The sequence below is a fragment of the Sus scrofa genome, chromosome 13 (genome assembly GCF_000003025.6).
Source record: "Sus scrofa isolate TJ Tabasco breed Duroc chromosome 13, Sscrofa11.1, whole genome shotgun sequence".
Taxonomy (NCBI): Eukaryota; Metazoa; Chordata; class Mammalia; order Artiodactyla; family Suidae; genus Sus; species Sus scrofa.
The window spans coordinates 36,924,297-36,943,001 of NC_010455.5; the positions used below are offsets into that span (position 1 = coordinate 36,924,297).

The 18,705-nt window shown below is 41.7% G+C and overlaps 1 protein-coding gene across 4 annotated transcripts in view; it reads left to right on the forward strand.

Moving 5' to 3' along the window:
• The window catches only part of CACNA2D3 (calcium voltage-gated channel auxiliary subunit alpha2delta 3), an 802,825-nt gene that overhangs the window by 702,002 nt on the left and 82,118 nt on the right, over positions 1–18,705 (forward strand). For all 4 annotated transcript variants that reach the window (XM_021068973.1, XM_021068975.1, XM_021068974.1 and 1 more), the window contains 2 exons: positions 4,749–4,811; positions 8,097–8,167. In XM_021068973.1, the coding sequence (XP_020924632.1) occupies positions 4,749–4,811; positions 8,097–8,167 (134 nt within the window). The remainder of the gene's footprint in view (positions 1–4,748; positions 4,812–8,096; positions 8,168–18,705) is intronic.

Genomic DNA, 18,705 nt, shown 5'->3' on the forward strand with positions numbered 1-18,705 from the left:
GGTTTGAGGTCATAGGAATAGCTACTGAGAACAAGGAAACAAGCACTACCAAGCACTTATTTCCAAAATAACCCCTTTGCAATAAATTTTTCTGAAGACCATAGAGCTAAAGGGGCACCCACACTCCACACAACTGAAAATCTATGTATAACTTAGAGTAAGCCTCCTACACAGGTTCCAGCATATGTGTGGTTCTATATCCACAGATCCAACCAACTGACTATCATGTCATATTGTAGCATTTACTATTGAAAAATACCCCTTTATAAGTGGACCAGCACAGTTCAAACCTGTATTGTTCCAGGGTCAACTATATTTTGATTTGATATTTAACCTATGTTGAAAAGATACATAAGGTAATGTGGGGTAAGAGCCAGTCTGTTCCACAAATGAGGTATTAGGAATCAGCGATGGGGCTTGGAGAAAAGATGCAGAGACTTGGCCCCACCCTCAAGTGTAAGAACCCAGCCCTCCCCACCCTTCCCCTGTCTCTCTTTCCACAAATGAAAACAACCAGCAGTACAATGTTGGGCTTCTGAATGAGTTGTTTCAAATCATTGCTGAGCCTGCTCCAAATAAAATCCATCCCCCCCCCCCCAAACAAAAGGCAGAACAAAAAGCAGTGCAGCTCAGCCCTTGCCTCCACAACCTTTTGCTATGAACTATGTAATAACATCCCTTTCTGAGAAACTTGTTTTGCAGCATTAGAATACTTAAAAAGAGGGCACATAGTAGGTGACCAATAAACATCATTTACTGAATAGATGGAAGCATGGGTTCTTTGGGGACTCATCATGCACCTTGTACTGTGCTCAGCAACTGATACTCACCAGCCCATTTAATCTTCTCACCAATCCTCTGAAATTGTTGCTACTTCCATCATTCTGATAAGGAAACTGAGACTTGGAGTGTTAAAAGGGCTTGCTCAAGGTCACACTGACATCAGACACACAAACATCAGAGTCTTTGATTCTCAAGCTAGTGTCTTAGCCTGGGGGGTTAATACCACCTTCCAGGTAACACAGGCTTGGTGTTAATGTTTCTCACCCCCAAATATCCTTCTTTTTCCCCAACTTGCCTTTTACTGTGACTGACCAATTCCCATGGCCTGATTTGGGGCTCTAACCTCGGGTATCTACTTGATCTGTCTTTGTGATCTGGAATCAGACTTCTCTGAGTTATCAAGTCATTGAAGAAAGATATCTTAAAAAAAAAAAAAAAAAAAAAGGAGTTCCCGTGGTGGCACAGTGGTTAGCGAATCCAACTAGGAACCATGAGGTTGCAGGTTTGATCCCTGCCCTGCTCAGTTTGTTAACGATCTGGCGTTGCCATTAGCTGTGGTGTAGGTTGCAGACTTGGCTCGGATCCCGAGTTGCTGTGGCTCTGGTGTAGGCTGGTGGCTACAGCTCTGATTCAACCCCTAGCCTGGGAACCTCCATATGCCGCGGGAGCGGCCCAAGAAATGGCAAAAAGACACACACACACACACACACACACACACACACACAAAAGACAACTTCTCTCACCTGCTGTCTTTATCTCTCCATTTTTCAAACAATCTCATCTTTACGTTTTATTAATAATGGCTATGGAGTGGACGCTTACAATATCTGTAAAGAACTTAGATCTCCTGGTTTCCCCAAGTCCTTCATTTGGGACAAGGTGATGGACAGACACCTTAATGAGACATTTTGCTTAATTTGGGTAAGAAGTAGTATAGTGAGGCAAAGTGGAAGACATATCTCTTCTATTTCCTTTTACTAGAGGGCAGTATGGAGAAAGATGTTGAATATTATTTATTATAAAGAGACATAGATAAAACAACTGATCAGACTGGATTCTAGCTAATTCTGTCCTCACTGTTTCATTACCCAGTGTTTTTCCCACTTAACTCTAGTGGGCTTACTCCATTCCATCATACTTCCCAATAATTTAAGCTAAGCATTTGTTGGCAGGGAGGTCTGTTTAGGAAGTCATCAGGTGACTGAATTTACCTAACATAACAGAACTGGGTATATGAAAACTAAACAACACCTTTCAGATAAAGGGACCCAGGTCTACATCAATGACATGGCATCCTTGCTTCTGACCCGTGATTTTCTCAGTGATTTGTCAATCTCAAGGTTAACAAAATCTGTTTCTTGCTCTCACCTCTTTTCCTTCCACACCAGAAGAGAGTGGGAACAAAGGTGGATATCTGAGAAGTGAGTCTTCTAATGGCCAGTCCAGCTACAATTCCATCCAGTGCTGGTCATTACAGGGAGGACAGAAAGAACCAAACATTTATGGCAAATAATGAAACATTTCTTTGAAGCTTTGTCTCTAAATAAAGTGGAAATGGTGAAAGTACATTTATTTCATTTAGCACATGTAAGTTATAATTGCAGTCATACTCTACAGAGAACATGTTTGATTTGGGAGTAAGGAGTATAATATTTCTGATGCAGTTATAAAAATCACAATATAGACCTTCACTTTATATTTGATTTTCTCAGAGTGATCACAAGGAAGGTCAAATGTAGTACAGTATGATCAGTTTCTCCAAGAATTTCTCTTAGTCCCTTGCTTTTGAAATCATTCTCATTGTAAGCATCTTTCATATTGTCTGTGGTAATGTTTTCTTTCTTACATATTTCCTCGGACAGATCCTAATGTGCCAGTGTCTTCCTGTGTAATTGGAGCTGATCTCCAATATCGTTTCATGGGCTTCATGAAATCTTGCCTCCTTCCCAAGATATTCAGTTGACTTTAAAACCTATTTGCCTTGTACCTCCCTTGTATTGTCTAATATATACAATGTTAGACAGAGAGATACTGACCAAAGATAAAGGTCTAATAGCAAGAATACTATTTGGCTAGGGATGTTTGAGTAGTAACTAATTTTATAATGAGAGATGGAGCATGAGTTATGATAACTTTGAATTCTCTATGCAACTGTAAGGTTTTGAAGAGTCTGTATTTTAATATGGAGAGCACTCCTATGCTCAGCATGTATTTATTGACTGACTAGAGGTTAACCTCTGCATCAGGGTCTCTTTCTACAAAATAATGATTATGACATTCAAATAAACAACGGTATAGATTTGTCTAATGTGACCCAATATAGACTGGGTTAAAACTCTCTTGAGTACTAATGTAATCTAAAAAAATACTGCTGTCTGAAATAACTTTCTACAGTGATGGAGATGTTCAAATTAGTATAGTTATTAGTTACAGTTAGTGCAGAGCACTTAAAATGCAACTAGTGTGACCAAGAAACTGGATTTTTTAATTTTATTTCATTTTAATCCGCTTAAATTTAAATCTGCATATAGCTTGTACCAGTCATATTGGACACCACAGCTCTATGTGATTGCTTTCATCATGCTTTATCCTAAAAAAGGAGAAAGTTTGTCAAGACTCCCATCAGATCCAAAGTAATATCCATGCAGCTAAGAGCTTCTTTGAATAGCAAGAGTATGACCAAGTCATTGAACTGGCCTCTTTGCATAACCAAGAGAAACTCTTGCTCACCAAAGCAGCCAACTATTTTTTTTGGGGGGGAGGGGTTGACATGAAATTTATTTATTTTTTAAGTTTTTTTTTAATTTTAATGATTTTTATTTTTTTCCATTATAGCTGGTTTACAGTGTTCTTTCAATTTTCTACTGTATAGCAAGGTGGCCCAGTCACACATACGTATAGACATTCTTTTTTCTCACGTCATGCTCCATCTCAAGTGAACAGATACTCTTTTCTAAAAGGTGCTAGCAAGGCTTTTAATTTCCGGCTGATTCTCCACCAGTGCTTACTAATAAAAGATGAATCTTTCTGACCAACTTACCTCTATACTTTTGTGTCTGACTGAAATCAACTCAATGGATAGGTGAATGCCCCAGAAAACACTATCCCTGTGGTGGCCAGGAGCTAGGGGAATTTAGCTCAGGGTAAAAGATATGTTACAAATTAAATGTTGCAGTTGGTATGTAAAGCTGCAATAAATAGAAACTGAGTTACATCAAGGACAGAATTAAACCTTAAGTTTAAACTCCACAGCACTGTAATTAAAACTTAGCCTGTAGCAAATCATTCACTTGAGATTAAAGTAGTGTGGGGGAAGCAGAGGTTTGGGCTTACCTTGCTACAATTTATAAGTCTGAGCTACCAAAAGCTAACAGCCCTGCCTCCAAATCCAGCTCCCAATTAAAAACACAGTTTGAAAACCTTTAGGAGGCCTGAGGGGCCCCTTTAACAGAAGTCTGCCCCTTCCCCCCTGCCTAAGTCTATGAACAAATTAAAAAATATTACCTGGTCCCCTGATGGTCTTCTGAGCTGACACGGTGTTTTCATTAATACATCATTAGAGTAATGGCATTGTGCTGGTGTTTTGCTTTCAAAACAGCCTGCACTTCACCCACTATGAGTATAGGCTCAGAGACTTCTGAACACTTTGTTCTTGGGATATATTATTTAGGTCATATAAATTTTTTAAAAAAGGAAGACAAGCTGTAATGACTAATTTTTAAATGTATATTCTTTTTATCCTAGTCTGGAATGTTCAAGGCTTGCTTTGTGTTTTATTTTTGTTTGTGTTTTACAAGTAAATGCTGGGGTTAGCTTAACCATGGTTTTAACTCCTACAGCCGGCAGGCATTTCTAGTTCCCCCCAAACAGCCTAAAATAGGTTTCTCTCAGATCAGAAATACATCATTTCATGTAAAAACCATGTGAGGACACAAAGTTGAAACTATGCTGTTTTGATTTTCTAGACTGTGAACTGTTACCTCATAGACAATAATGGATTTATTCTGGTGTCTGAAGACTACACACAGGTGAGTGAGAAATTTCTACAAACTCAAAGAAAAGATCTTAGAAGGTGCTTGGATCAGGGGGAACGAATTATGGTACTGAAACTCTGAGACAATGATCTGTATTTAAGATGTAATAGCGGGAGATTATAAAACCTTATTTACATCCCTCGAAGAATGTCCCAGCCTACTTCTCAGCAAGCCCCAAAGAGTTTTTACCTATGGGTGAGGAAGGGGAATAGTGGGGGGTTGCAGAGCTCAGGGTCTGCTCTTTTACTCATAAAATGTCTAATTTATAGAACTCTTTGCCTCAAGCATGGAGGTGCCTGAAAAAGTTTGGGGCAAATTTAAGGAGGCTTCCTCATTTTAACATTTTGAGAGTTTATCGTGGTGTGTGTACACATATATATATATACACACACACCAATATACAAATATATCTTGACATAATTACTCTTATGGCTTTCTCTTTTGTTTTTACTTTTTAAAAACTAATTATCTGGAGTTCCCATCGTGGCACAGCGGAAATGAATCTGACTAGTATCCATGAGGTTGTGGGTTCGATCCCTGACCTCGCTCAGTGGGTTAAGGATCTGGCGTTGCCCTGAGCAGGGTCACAGATGTGGCTCTGGTCTGGCATTGCTGTGGCTGTGGCATAGGCTGGCGGCTACAGCTCCGATCTGACCCCTAGCCTGGGAATCTCCATATGCCGCAGGTGCAGCCCTAAAAAGCAAAATAATAAAAAGAAAATAAAAAATAAAAACTAGTTATCTGAGTTCAAGGGCTAACCTGGGTTCTCTATACAAAGGGACACAAGGATCTTGATGTAGATGAAGAATGTTTTTCATTTGAGTATGTGCAATGTGGGGACAGGGGCAGAGATAGAAAGAAACCAAGCTAGGGTGCTGAGCAAAGAAAGCTCCATTGTCATTTGCAAGTAAAAATAAAAGTCAAAATTAATATCAATGTAACAGAGAAAAAAAAATTTCTTCTTTAAAACTTTGTGCATTCAGACTTTTTCCGCAATTAGAAATGAAATTAGCATATTAAAAGAAGGTCACATACAGACAAGTTCAGCAGTGTGGTGTAGTAAAGCAACACTAGAGGCACAGGCAGATGGTTTCTGGTGTCAGCTGTCTTCCTTAACTTGTTTTAGCATCTTGGGTGTATCACTTAACCTGCAGGGGAGTCCTGGTAGGCTCTGTAAAATGAGGATAATTGACTCTAGCAGGCTTCTTCTAACTCTAGTATTTGAGAATACTAGCATTTTATAATGCAGTCTCCTTTAAATCATTTAAAATGTTTTAATAGCCACAGTGTAAGAGGACCATTAATGACTAATAGATTACTTAATTGTCCTTAAATATGGCTCCTTAGGGTCTAACCTCAATGGCTTGTCAATTTGTGACACAGCCTGTAGGTAACATGTGAAATTATGCCTGTTTCTCCTTTTATCTGTGAGACTACTGTGGAATTTTCAATGCTGACAATTATATGATTGAAACTTAAACTGTCCACACAGTCTTTCTCAGCTGCCAAACACCACTGAGTGTTGGACAGTTGATGGCATTAGATAGGAAGGATGAGATGAGCCTGTGAAACAAAGCCAGTCTCTTGGGAACAGGAATGACCATAGGCCTATAGTAATATGCCCTTGTGCCTGGAAAGAGAAAACTGAGACACTCAGGAACTGATGAAATGGGACCCAAATTAATTCCCTGTGAGGAAGAGCTCTGTCATCCCGCCATAATCATGAAGGGTTGATATGAGAACCTGACTCTGGGGGAGGAAGGACGTGGCACATGTCTTCCAGTGGTGAGTGTTGGACCAGCCAACAAAGTGAACCACTGAAATGGTGACCCTTTCCAAGCCGTGGCCACTACACATGGGCTCTGCTCCCTCCTTCGCCTCTGGGTAGAACAGCCCAGGGAGCCTGCCCACCTGAACTGCCTCAGCTTGTTTGATGTCTGGTTTCAAACCAATTAGTCTAGTTCTTTTTTATTTAACAACCAGTTCCATTGACAATAGCACACTGACACACAGGAAATGCAGATGGCTTTCTTGTTCCCAGCAGCAGCACATACCTTCAAAATTTGCCAAAAGTTCAAGCATCCCTGGCAATGCTGGCTCCTCAGTCAGTGAAATGGCATTTCCTTTTTTCCCCCTCTCTTTTCTGACTTTTTGGTGACGTTCACATGTGCCTTTCTTCCTGAAAACCACTGGAACCTGACTGAGGCCACTTCATTTAATAGAATCAGGATTTAGTTAATAAAAAGCCTATGGAGTTTATGTAATTTGGGCCCTGACTGTAATGCCCTCCACTCACCTCCTCATAATCCTCAGAGCACCCAGTAGAGAAGGGTGTTCTCTACTGATCTATACTAGCTCATTCCAGGATGTTGGCAGAGAGGCTCTATCTGCCTATAGTAGATACACCCTCCTCCCTGGGACACTGATAGTGGCTCCAAGAGTCTGGAGGGGTGCCCGAATATGTTAATCCTTCATCCCACCATTCAGACCTTGCAACCCTCAGCCAGCACCAAGAACTAGTCTTGCAGAAGCCTCAGCCTGGCACTGGAGAAGGACTGGTAGGCCTCCGGTGCTCTGAAGACAGCCCCAGAGTTGGGGTCGGCCTTTGAAAGTCTGATCGGCCCAGCCTTCTCTTCCTGGGATGGGACAGCTTCATTCTTGGTTAGCATATTAACTGCCTATGGACGAAATGAGGGTCTTCGGTGGAAAGTCATTTAGAGAAAGGTTGTATTCTCCACTATAAGAAATTTATAGGGCTGATGACGAAGACTGCTGTATTTCCCTAAACAGGTCATTCAGGAATTATAAACAATTCTTTTTATTACTTCTTAGGAAGCACTTCCACAGCCTGTTTCTGTCTGTATAAAGTAGTGTTTTAATCACAAGGGATTGAGAGCAGATTAATGCCTACTCCTTCACCCAAGAGTAATTGTGTGTGTGTGCGTGCGCCTGTGCATAAGTGTGTGTGCAATGTGTGTGCACACGTGCTCACGTGTGTTTTAATTCTGGCATTCAGCAGATGTTATGCAATGCCACCCTTTCCCCCACCCCTGCCATGTATTTGAAACATTCACATCTGCTTACTAGTTCGCTCTGTAATCCCTGACTTCTCACAACTGCTAAGACCTTTTCCACTTTTATGTAACAGTAGTCCTGAAAACCAGCTTTTTGCTCCAGTCAGCTCCAGGACACAGACTGTGTTCGTTTTTATTTCTTCTCTGCTGTTTGGGCACATTATTTATCTACACTTCCTCATGGGTCTTCTTTTTTTCCCTGTAGACTGGAGACTTTTTTGGTGAGGTGGAGGGAGCTGTGATGCACAAATTGTTAACAATGGGCTCCTTTAAAAGGTAAGGATTTTATGGTCCCTTGCGCCCCCCGAGAAAGTTTGCCTAAATAAAATAAAACAAATCAAGGTCAAATAAAGCAAGCCCAGACTTGACCCCATGACTGGTTTGTACTTATGTTCATGCTCCAGAAGATCTCCTGAAATTTGATGCCTCTTGCATGAGTGTTAAGAGTCTCAGAAACTTAGCTCACAATGCATTCCCTGTTCCCTAGCGTAGCATTTATTAGAGGCCAGTCCTGGAGTCAGAGCCTGCACCAGGACATGATTATATTGGTCTCAAGCAAGAGATTGCAAAGAAGTAGGAAACATTTTTCACCTGGTCAAAAAGGACGATACTTTGTCTCACATTGATAAAGTGGGGAAGCTTGCTAGAAATCTGCAACTCAGAGATGGGAGGTGATGTTTAGGGACAGTTTGGTATACTTTTAGAAAACCAAGTTAAAAATTCACAAAACCTCCTCCCAGGTAGAGGTAAGTTTAAATCTGCCGCTAGAAGACAGCCTAGAATGTGCAAAATTGGTGGCAAGGACCCCTTGACTGGGTTCTGAGAGCTCTAATTGATCCTATGTGAAGCTCTTATAGGATAGTTTCCTTGCAGCCCTGTGTCCCTCTGGCCACGCCATCCCAAGAGGGATCATCAAAGCCAATAGGAAAAGCCATCACCCTATGATATCAGGATGCCAGTAACGTCCCCCCAGGAGTCAACCTGTCTCCCTTCCCTTGGCCTCCCAGGAAGAATGGTGCTTTTGTGGGCATATTTGATGCTGTTAAATATACAATAGCAGGAAACACAAGGATGGACCTCAGCTGGTCTGTGAGAACCATTGCACATTGGTTGCCAGTGAGAAAGACAGTCCTTTGGTTTATTATTCCACTGCAGCTGAATGGCCAGGAAGTGTTAGCTCAGGAAATCAGATTTTTAAGCCAGTCAATAAGACCAACTGAGCGCCGTGCTGAAAGCAGGGAATTTGAAAATGATGACCCAATTTTTGAGATTCTATAGCTTGTTTGTGCCAGAAAAAAAGGAAACAAGAAATGATATTTTTAAATGGCATAACTCCAGCCCTTCTGCAATCTCTGACACACTTGCTCTCCCGCCTGCCTGAGTGTTCTCTCCTGCTCAATCCCCTCTTTAAAATTCAAGTACATTTTCCCCCCTATTTTGCCAGGAGTCATTGTACACAAGATTGAACACTCTGCTTGGAGCTGGGCTCGGGTTGCTCTGGTGTTTTCCATGACTTCTTAAAGCTTCCCAGGGTAGCTTCTGGATTGTCTGCCAGCCAGGGCACCACTGGGTTTTTTTGTATCTTTATGCAGATATGTACATTTGTATTGTGTTAGCTTGTTTTCAACTTGGTGGGGGTAAGGGGAGACAAAAGAGGAAGAATAATCACACACATGTTTCTCATTTGAAAGCATATTTTTCAACTTTTTTAACAAAATTACTTTTTCCCCCTCTTCCCTCTAGGATATTCCTTTCAAACAGTTTGGTGGGAGAAAGAGAAAGGTTGTAGCGGAATGTTAAATTCCTAGACTTCTCCTTAATGTGGGTGAAGTATGGTTAACATGAATTTAGAACTTTCTTTTACAAGAGTAGCTAACATATTTGAGAAGAGGAAAGGGCTGGGACTCGATTCAATTTTAACAGCAACTGCTGTCATCTGGGAATTAGTTGACAAACCCCTGGGCCTCTTTGAGAGGGCCCCTCATGGCCGCCCGGGCCTCTCATAGCAATGAGAGTTTGGGTTTTGGAGTCAGATGGATTGAGTTCAAATCCAGGCTCTGACGTTTACTAGCTGCATGACTTAGAATAAGTTGTATTACCTCCCCAGTCTTTGGTTTCCTTATGTGGAAAATGAAGATGATGATAATAATTACTTGCAAAGGTTGCTGTCAGAGTTAATGAGATAATAATAAGCATAACGTTCTTACACAGTGCATGGCATATATGACGTGCTCAATAATTGCTGGCTGCTGCTGTGTTTTTTGTTATTGTGGATCTTTGGTGACGCTTTTTTTTTTTTACTTTCACACATTTCACAACAGATTTCCCATGATCCCTGGTGGTGGGGTCTCCATCCAGTGCTGGGTTGCTGCCGTCCTCCTGGGACTCAGACATTCATGCCCTTGCCCTTTCCAGCATGCAGTGCTTACTCAGAGCACAAAATTGCCGGTCCTGTTGTTCAGAGTAAATCTATAATTCAGAAGCACTGAGAGGATGTAGCCAAAAGTAACTGGCAGTGCCCTAGGCCAGATGCGTCAGGCGCTGTGTTAATCTATACCCCACCCCCAAACCAGGAAACATGGAGGCTGATTTGCTTGGTGACCTGGTTGAGTTCTGGTAAAGCTCAGGATTGATTCATCTAACTGACCTTTCATCTTAGCATTTTTGACAGTGCACACTGGCACAAAGTTTCTTGCTTTGGTCTGCTAATACCCAGTCCTAAAGAAAGGCCTTTCATACACAAGAGCACTACAAACCATCTTCTTTAGAAAGTCAGAAGTCAACATAAAGAACACCATCTCCCTTTCTCAGCCTCCCTTTTATCTCTCTCCACTGGTCCACACTTGCTGCTTCTCTCTCTAAGGCAAGATGTTGCTTGCCTACTTGGCAGTGAACTCTTTCTTTGTTTTGCCACTTATCTGGTGACCTGATGGCAATTCTACTTCACAGTGGCATCAGAGGGAAAGAACATCCACCACTTCTGCATCTGCAGTGCCGTGTGGGAGGGAGGGAAGTCACTGATTTGTGCAAACAAATGATCAATTTGGGGGAGCTTTGTGAAAACTGCAGCAAACAATCTAGGAGGTAAAGGGATCACTCTTGGTCACTTAGGTTGAGTCTTTGACTTGACTCTGTCTATCCAGCTTACAGATGACATAGTGGCTAAATAACATCCAGTAGCCACAGCAGTAAGAAAATAATGAAAGTAGCAGTGGTTACCTTCCTGGAGCACACCACACACCAGGCCTGTGTTGCACCTGACAGATCTTGCCTCTTGCGGTCCTTTCCAACAACTCTGTGAGATAAGCATAAACAGGACCAATGCCTAATTTGCAGGTCCCAATGCAAAATGAAAACGTGGGGCCCCTTGTTCAAAAATTACTAATGATTTCAAGATGGCAACAGCAGAACACTAAGCAAAGCATGGGGCCTTCTAAGTTCAGGGTTCTGTGCAGTTACACAGGCCACATGCCCATGAAGCTGGATCTAGGTATAAATACGCCCATTTGATAGATGGAAATAATGGGACATGGAAAGGGGAATCTGTGTAACAGAGCTGGATTTAAACATCTTGCAGTCTGAGCACAGGAGAATTTTCTAGCTTCTGCTCTTTACCTGGTTCTGTGTTCACTAATGTGTGGCACATGGATCTTCCTTCAGTTTCGTTTGGGACAAAGTGAAGGAGAGCTGAGGAGGAGGTTGGCTCAGCATTGTCTTATCTGGGCAAGGAGAACTTTCTGGAGGGGAGACCAACCAAGTGATAAGATCACACAGATTTCTTTTAACTGAAGTAAACAAATCATTAAACCAAGCCATGTTCCCAGGTTTCCCATATTTTCTCACAAGATGCCATATGCCTTGTCAGCTTTTTTTGTGTTTCAAACAGACAACTTGAAATACTTCTTTATTCTTATCTTGGAAAGTAAGTGGATTCCCTGAGTAGCCCTGACTCATTTTAGCTGCTTTTCCTTTTAGCTGCTTTTCTCTTTTAACTCAAGTTCATGTCCAGTATGAGCCTTATATGTGTATTTCTCAAAGGCCACACTTCATGGCCTTTGGCAGTGGCATCGACCCCTCTCACAACTACTAAGAAAATCTAGTTTCAAAATATTTTTATTAGAATTCATTTATTTCCCCATTCTTTCTTGCCCCCAGTGATGCAAATTCAATGTCGAATATGGAAAAGTGAAAAAAATATATATAGCTGGACATAGGAGAGTGTCCAAATTTCCTTATAGTGCCTCCTTTGATACACTGAACTTGAAATATGAAGACAACATGTCAGGTTGAACCTCAGAATTGCCACTGTGTGGACTTGGATAGATTTCTCGGTCTCTCTGAATGTTGGTTTCTTCATAACCAAGACAGAAACCTCTTGGGAATCTGTGGGAATCAACTGAAGAGAAATGAAAATTCTTTGTAAATTGCAAACTGCTCCAAATAGGAGGTAAGATTAGCTCTTGGATAAGAGCTCCAAATATATGAAATTTTTTTTTTTATTTGTTATTTTTATTTTTTGTGTTTTGAGGGCCACACCCACAGCATATGTAAGTTCTTGGGCTTTGGGTTAAATCAGAGGTGCAGCTGCCGGCCTATGCCACAGCCATAGCAATGCCAGATCCAAGCCTCATCTATGACCTACACCACAGCTCGTGGTAATGCCAGATCCTTAACCCACTGTGTGAGGCCAGGGATCAAACCCATGTCCTCATAGATACTAGTCAGGTTTGTAACCCACTGAACCACAATGGGAACTCAATCTTTTTTTTTTTTTCTTTTTTTTTTTTTTTAATTTTCTTCTCTCCTGTTTAAAATCACTAATGACCCCCAAAAGGTAGTTAATACACAGCAGTTACCTCCATAGCACAGTGTCAGGGGTGCTGAGGTCTGGACTTAACCAGCATCCCTGGAGAGCTTTTAAAACATACTTATGCTCTAGCTGTACCCCAAGAGATTCAAATTAAGTTTATCTGAGGATGGAGGCCAGACATTTATGCTTTTTAAAAAAAAATCCATGTGATTCTCAGTTGCAGCCAGGGTCACAAAGTACTAAGTTAAAAGCACCTGAGTTCCAGTCTAGATACTGCCCACTTTGAAGCTACCTGACTTTTGGCAACTTTAACTTCATAATTTCAGTTTTCTTTGCAGCAAATGAAATTGAAAGAATAATGGGGAGTTACCATTATGGCTCAGTGGAAACGAATCTGACTAATATCCATGAGGATACGGTTTTGATCCCTGGCCTTGCTCAGCAAGTTCAGGATCTGACATTGCCGTGAGCTATGGTGTAGGTCGCAGATGCGGCTGGGATCTGGCATTGTTGTGGCTCTGTGGAGGGTGGCAGCTATAGCTCTGATTCAACCCCTAGCCTGGGAACCTCCATATGCCATGGGTGTGGCTCTTAAAAAAAGCAAAAAACAAAAAAAAAAAAAAAAGAAGAAGAAGAAATAATGTATATACCTGCAGTGAGTGTAAAATGGAACAATGCATGCTTTTACCAAACATCCTTGTGGTTTCTGCCAAAGGGTCGTCCCTTGTTCTTTGTGTGTTTAATTAAGCTCAAGGAAGGAAAGCCCAGTGGGGTACACCTGGCCCTTGGCTTGCAGAGAAACAAACTGCTTGACAATAATTTGTTTTTGCTTTGGGAACTACTGAGAGTTCCTATCTCTCTTGTCTCTGTCTTTTCTGTTTTGTTCTGTTTTGTTTGTTTTATATGCGTGGTTCAGCACACCTGAGCTTTCACCCGTCCAAGACCATTTATATTTTCCCTGTGGGGCCTGGTGAACATCCTCCTCATCTCGCCCCACACACATTCATTAACATAGTTGACTTGTCTAAAACTCCCTGCGGCAGCTCCTTCTGCTCTTGAAATTGCTTTTCTACAAAGGTGACTCATCTGATAGGACCATCTCTGGCCCTCTCTCCATGTGATGGAACTGCACGGGCTCCATGGGGGGTAATTGGAGCTTTCTGTCTTTGGTGATCACATTACATTTTAGCAAATGCCCTCACTCTGGAGTCCAGAGAGTGTTAGAGGAGACGTCTGTTGTGTTTGGATGGCTGTTCCCTAATGCCGACTGCTCACCAGTGTCTCATACTCAACCACTCATGTAAGGAATGTAATGACTTTTTGGCTTCCTGTTGACTTGACTGTATTCACAGAAGTAGGCTTTGTCAGAGATGGCATTGAAGAGAAAAGAAGACAGATCAGGAAAAAGAATGTATATGTATGTATGACTGGGTCACTGTGCTGTATAGCAGTAATTGACACAACATTGTAAATCAGCTATACTCTAAATTTAAAAAAGAAAAGAGCAAGAGAGAGAGAGGGAAAAGACAGTTTGACTTGGACAAGAGTGTTTCTAGACCAAATTTTCTGGACGGCAAAGACATAGAGATTCCAATGGACCGCTGTCTAAAATCCTAAAACTTCTGCTTGAGGATCCCCAATTACAACAGTAACAGTATCCACCCTCATCTTCATCATAATAGCAGTATATCTCATTTTTTTGAATTCTATCTACACTCAGCCATTGACCAATACAGGTGTGAACTGTGTGGTCCACTTGTACACAGATTTTTTTCAATAGTAAATACTGCAGTAATACACAATCTGTGTTTGGTTGAATCTATAGATGAGGAGCCCTGAATATGGAGAAACGCATATCCAGAGGGCAAATTATACTGGCATTTTTGACTGCTCAGAGGGTCAGCTCTCCTAAGCCCTGTGTTGTTCAACTGTACAGGCAAGGCATTATTCAAGCAGTTTACATGCATCGCCTTAACTAATCCTTCTAACAAATCCATGAAATGACTGCTATCATTATTCCATTTGACAAAAGAGGAACTGAAAGTGGAGGCTTCATGCATTTTAGGAACTTGTCCAAGTTCACCCACAGTTGTGAGTTGGGGAGATGGAATTTGATCTCATGTCTCTCAGATTCCAGATTCCAGACCATGTTTATCTAATCATCACTCATCTTTTCCCCATCATGGAAGAGTAAAGTATTTTCTGCAGAGATATTTGTTCATATACATGCCTATTTTGCTTCCAGAGAGAATGGAAGAAAGTCTTTCAAACTTGGAGTCCAGTATCAGTTAGTAGTTGGTTTTACTAGAAATAATAGGAAATGCCAAAATAAGGGTTAAAGAACATAGGAGTCTATCTCTTTTATGTGAAGGAAGCCTGAAAATACTAATTTGGGGGCCTCTTGTTCCGTCTTTTTTTTTTTTTCCCTCTACCTTCCTCCAAGTTTGCTTTAAAACCCAAGTTTACTTCATGATCCAAGATAGCTGCTGAGCTCCAGCCATTACATCAGCAATCTAGGCTGGCAGAAGGAGGATTCTGGGAAGTCCAAAAGGCCAAGTAAAATTTCTTTATTAAAATGTCTTTCTTTGTTAAAGTACTTACTCCCATACAAAACTATCATTTGCATATAGTACTGCTTCATCACATGGCCTCACCTACCCCCGCCAAAAAAAAAAAAAAAAAAAATCTGGGAAGTATACAGATCAAAAAGTCAGGATTCTGCTAGGCAGAAGAGAAGAATGGCTGTTGGGAAATTATGATAGTCTCTGCCTCATCCAGCATGCCCTAGTTTGCTTCAGACAACCCAAGTCCTCTAAATATTGAATCTGGCTTCCTGTGATACCCACTTTGAAACTCTTCTATAGATGAGGATGTATTCTAACTCCTAGTTTTCTCCACATTTCACATGCACAGTGCAGTTCTGAACACAAGTGGTCATAACCATCATCTGATGCATCTGTCCGTGATGTCTGACCCCAGGCAATGAAAGCAGGAGCACTCACTAACACCTACAGGGCTTGACTAATAGCAGTGATACTGGCAACATCCCTAGGTTCTGACATCCTGAGCCTCAGTGGTATGCCCCTTACTCTACTCAGTGCAGTGAGTGCAGATATTACCGTGGTGCAGTTGCTATGAAATGAAGACGTAACTCCAGGAACGTGGCAGAGCCCAAGACACCCTCCCCCCTCCTGCATCCAAGTTTCTTGCCTCAAATGGATTTTGCATTTACTTATTCCTCTAGCAGAATTCAGCTCTTCCCATATATTTCTAATTCAAACAAAGAAGCAAAAGAGATTTAGTCTTTTTTATGTGGAGATTAATCATGATTGAATTTTCCCCTGAAGTTTAACAAGGAAAGGTAATTTTTATGGAAGGGACAGTTGAATGAACAAACAAGCCAGTGGCTAGGTACCTGTGCGTGTTATCCTGTGGCCCAGGATCAAAACAGATGTGGCCTGGAGAACCACAGGGACTTTATCTTCTGAGCCTTAGTTTCTTCTCCATGACCCTGACATCAGAGATAATATTTGGCTACAGAAAGTCATTGGTTATTTATATTATTAACTGCTTTTACTATCTGGATGAGATGCTGATGTGATCAGTATCTGTGACTTTATTTCTTTTCATAATCTCAGAACCTATTGATGAAAAGTATTTGGGGCTGATAGACCCTCTGCCTGATCTATAAAATAAGTGAGGCCCCCCTGTCAGGGTTCCACATTGGACCCTGAGTGGCCCCAATACTGTGTGTGCTGGGCTTCTGGCTGGTGCAGCTACATGGCACTTATTCTCTGCTAATGGTGGGTGCTCATTAACTAGATTTGTTTCAGTGATTTCCCATCAGAGGGTTCAAAGGCAGCTTTAACACACCACCTCTGCTGTGTTAGATGTGCTGTGCAGATCATAAAGGACCGTATAGTCTCTGTAAGAAGATGCTATGGGATGATGGTGACCAAGGCAAAAAGGAGACAAGGGAGAGCTCCTTTGGGATCGTCCCTTAGTTCTCACTCAGATCAACAGATCGAGCTTTCCACTCTCCCGGCTAAGATGTAGACTGAGTAAGGCTTCCCGTGGTGACAATTCCTTTCTTTAGAATTTCTTATGATCCTGCTCTATGCCCTGCACCTGCAAGTTGAAAGCTGCCCCAGAGAATGCATTGTAAAGCTCAACAAAGAATACATATTTTTACATGCTACCCTAGTGAGTCACTTTGCTTCTCATACTTTTTGATTCAAAATTGCTTAAATATGGGAGTTCCCATTGTGGTGCAGTGGAAACGAATCCAACTAGAACCCATGGGGATGCAGGTTTGATCCCTGACCTGGCTCACTGGGTTGGGGATCCAGCATTGCTTGAGCTGTAGTGTAGGTCACAGAAGCGGCTCAGACCCCATGTTGCTGTGACTGGTATATAGGCCGGCATCTGCATCTCTGATTTGACCCCTAGCCTGGGAACTTCCATGTGCCGCAGGTGCAGCCCTAAAAAGCAAAACAAACAAAAAAGTTGCTTAAATATGTCCCATAGCAGGTCTCTATGTCGGATGGCTCAATGTCCTGTTTTTAGGGCTGTGTTTACAAATAGTAAGCTGTTTCAAGACTAGTTTTGAGACAAAATTTTAGCCAAAGTAAGTTAATTCAGTGAGTCATTGCAGGTAAATTACCTGGCTTCATGGACACACAGTAGGTATTTAATAAATGCCCTGCCGTTACTAATGTGCCTAAACTAGGTGAGCTCATACCTTTGAAATCCAACCTTCTAATTTTTAGAAGAAATGTTTTTCTTGATCATGATTTTTGTCTAGTTGGAAAGAATACAATCAGCAAAATGGCTTTAAGCAAGTCCTAGTGTCGTGAGCCTGCCTACCCAGTATAGGGCACATAGCAAAGTTGCCCATGCTTGGTTTGCATTGCTTCGAATTTCTTCTTAAGAGACCGGATCTGCCTTCTGTCAAACTTTCAAAGAGCTCTGAGATGCTAATGATAAGGTCTCCCTAGCAGCTTGTGGTTGCCATGGCCTGGTGGTGATGTCATGGGGATTAAGGCATGTTATCTGTAATAAGAATAAACTCCCACTGCTGAGGGCAGCAGTGCAGCACCAATCTTGGGCTGGGCACGGCGCTCGGGGCTTATTTTAGAGCCAAATGAAAGCAAGCAATTATCATGTTCTTTAACTATAATCAGCTGAACAGGATACAGGTAGCCACAAAATGGAGTTATTTAAAACAGTAACGAAATCACTTCAAAAAGGGCAACAATCTGGAAGTGTTTCTTTCTGCAGCATCTAGTTAAAACTGACTACATGTGGAGAAGACAGAAAGTTTGTTTTGTAGCCTTCTCCATGGCAATCCCATCAGGAAAGCTTCCTTGTAAAATGAAAGATAGGAACCCTGGCCTGGAGGTTGCCCCAGAGCAGTTGAGTTTGGCCCCCGACATGTAAACAGGAGCCTTTGAAAATGATGCCAGGGGAATCCTGAGTTTCCAGCTATCTGTCTGGCAGGGCAGTTACTATGGCAAAGGGCTTTCACCTAGCTCTCACAGCTGGCCCAGCCTCTTAGTTTGGGTTGAAATTTGATTCTGGATATTGATTATGAGACTTTTTTATCTTGGGTAGTATTTCCTTTGACATTGCAATTAAACTCTGGAATGGGACACAGGGCTGAATTCTAAGCATTTCCTAGGACCTGTCAGAGCCTGCTACTGAGCAGAAGGCAGAGTTGAGTGAATTCAGCTTGGCTCCTGTCCAATTCTAGCTCTGCCACTTTGTTAGATATGTGAACTTGGGCATATTTTCAGGCTAGCTAAGACTTGGTTTGCCCCTCTGTAAAAGGGGATTGTTAGAATCTATCTTGTAGAAGCATGCTTAAAAGAGTACCGAGCTCATGGTTCAGTAGCCATCAGCTATTGCTACCATGGCCCTCAGCTATGAAGCCCATGGACGGGCTTCCCACATCATTTCTTGATAACCCTAGCATGGCTTCTGAAGGTGTCTGTTATTGCAGTAA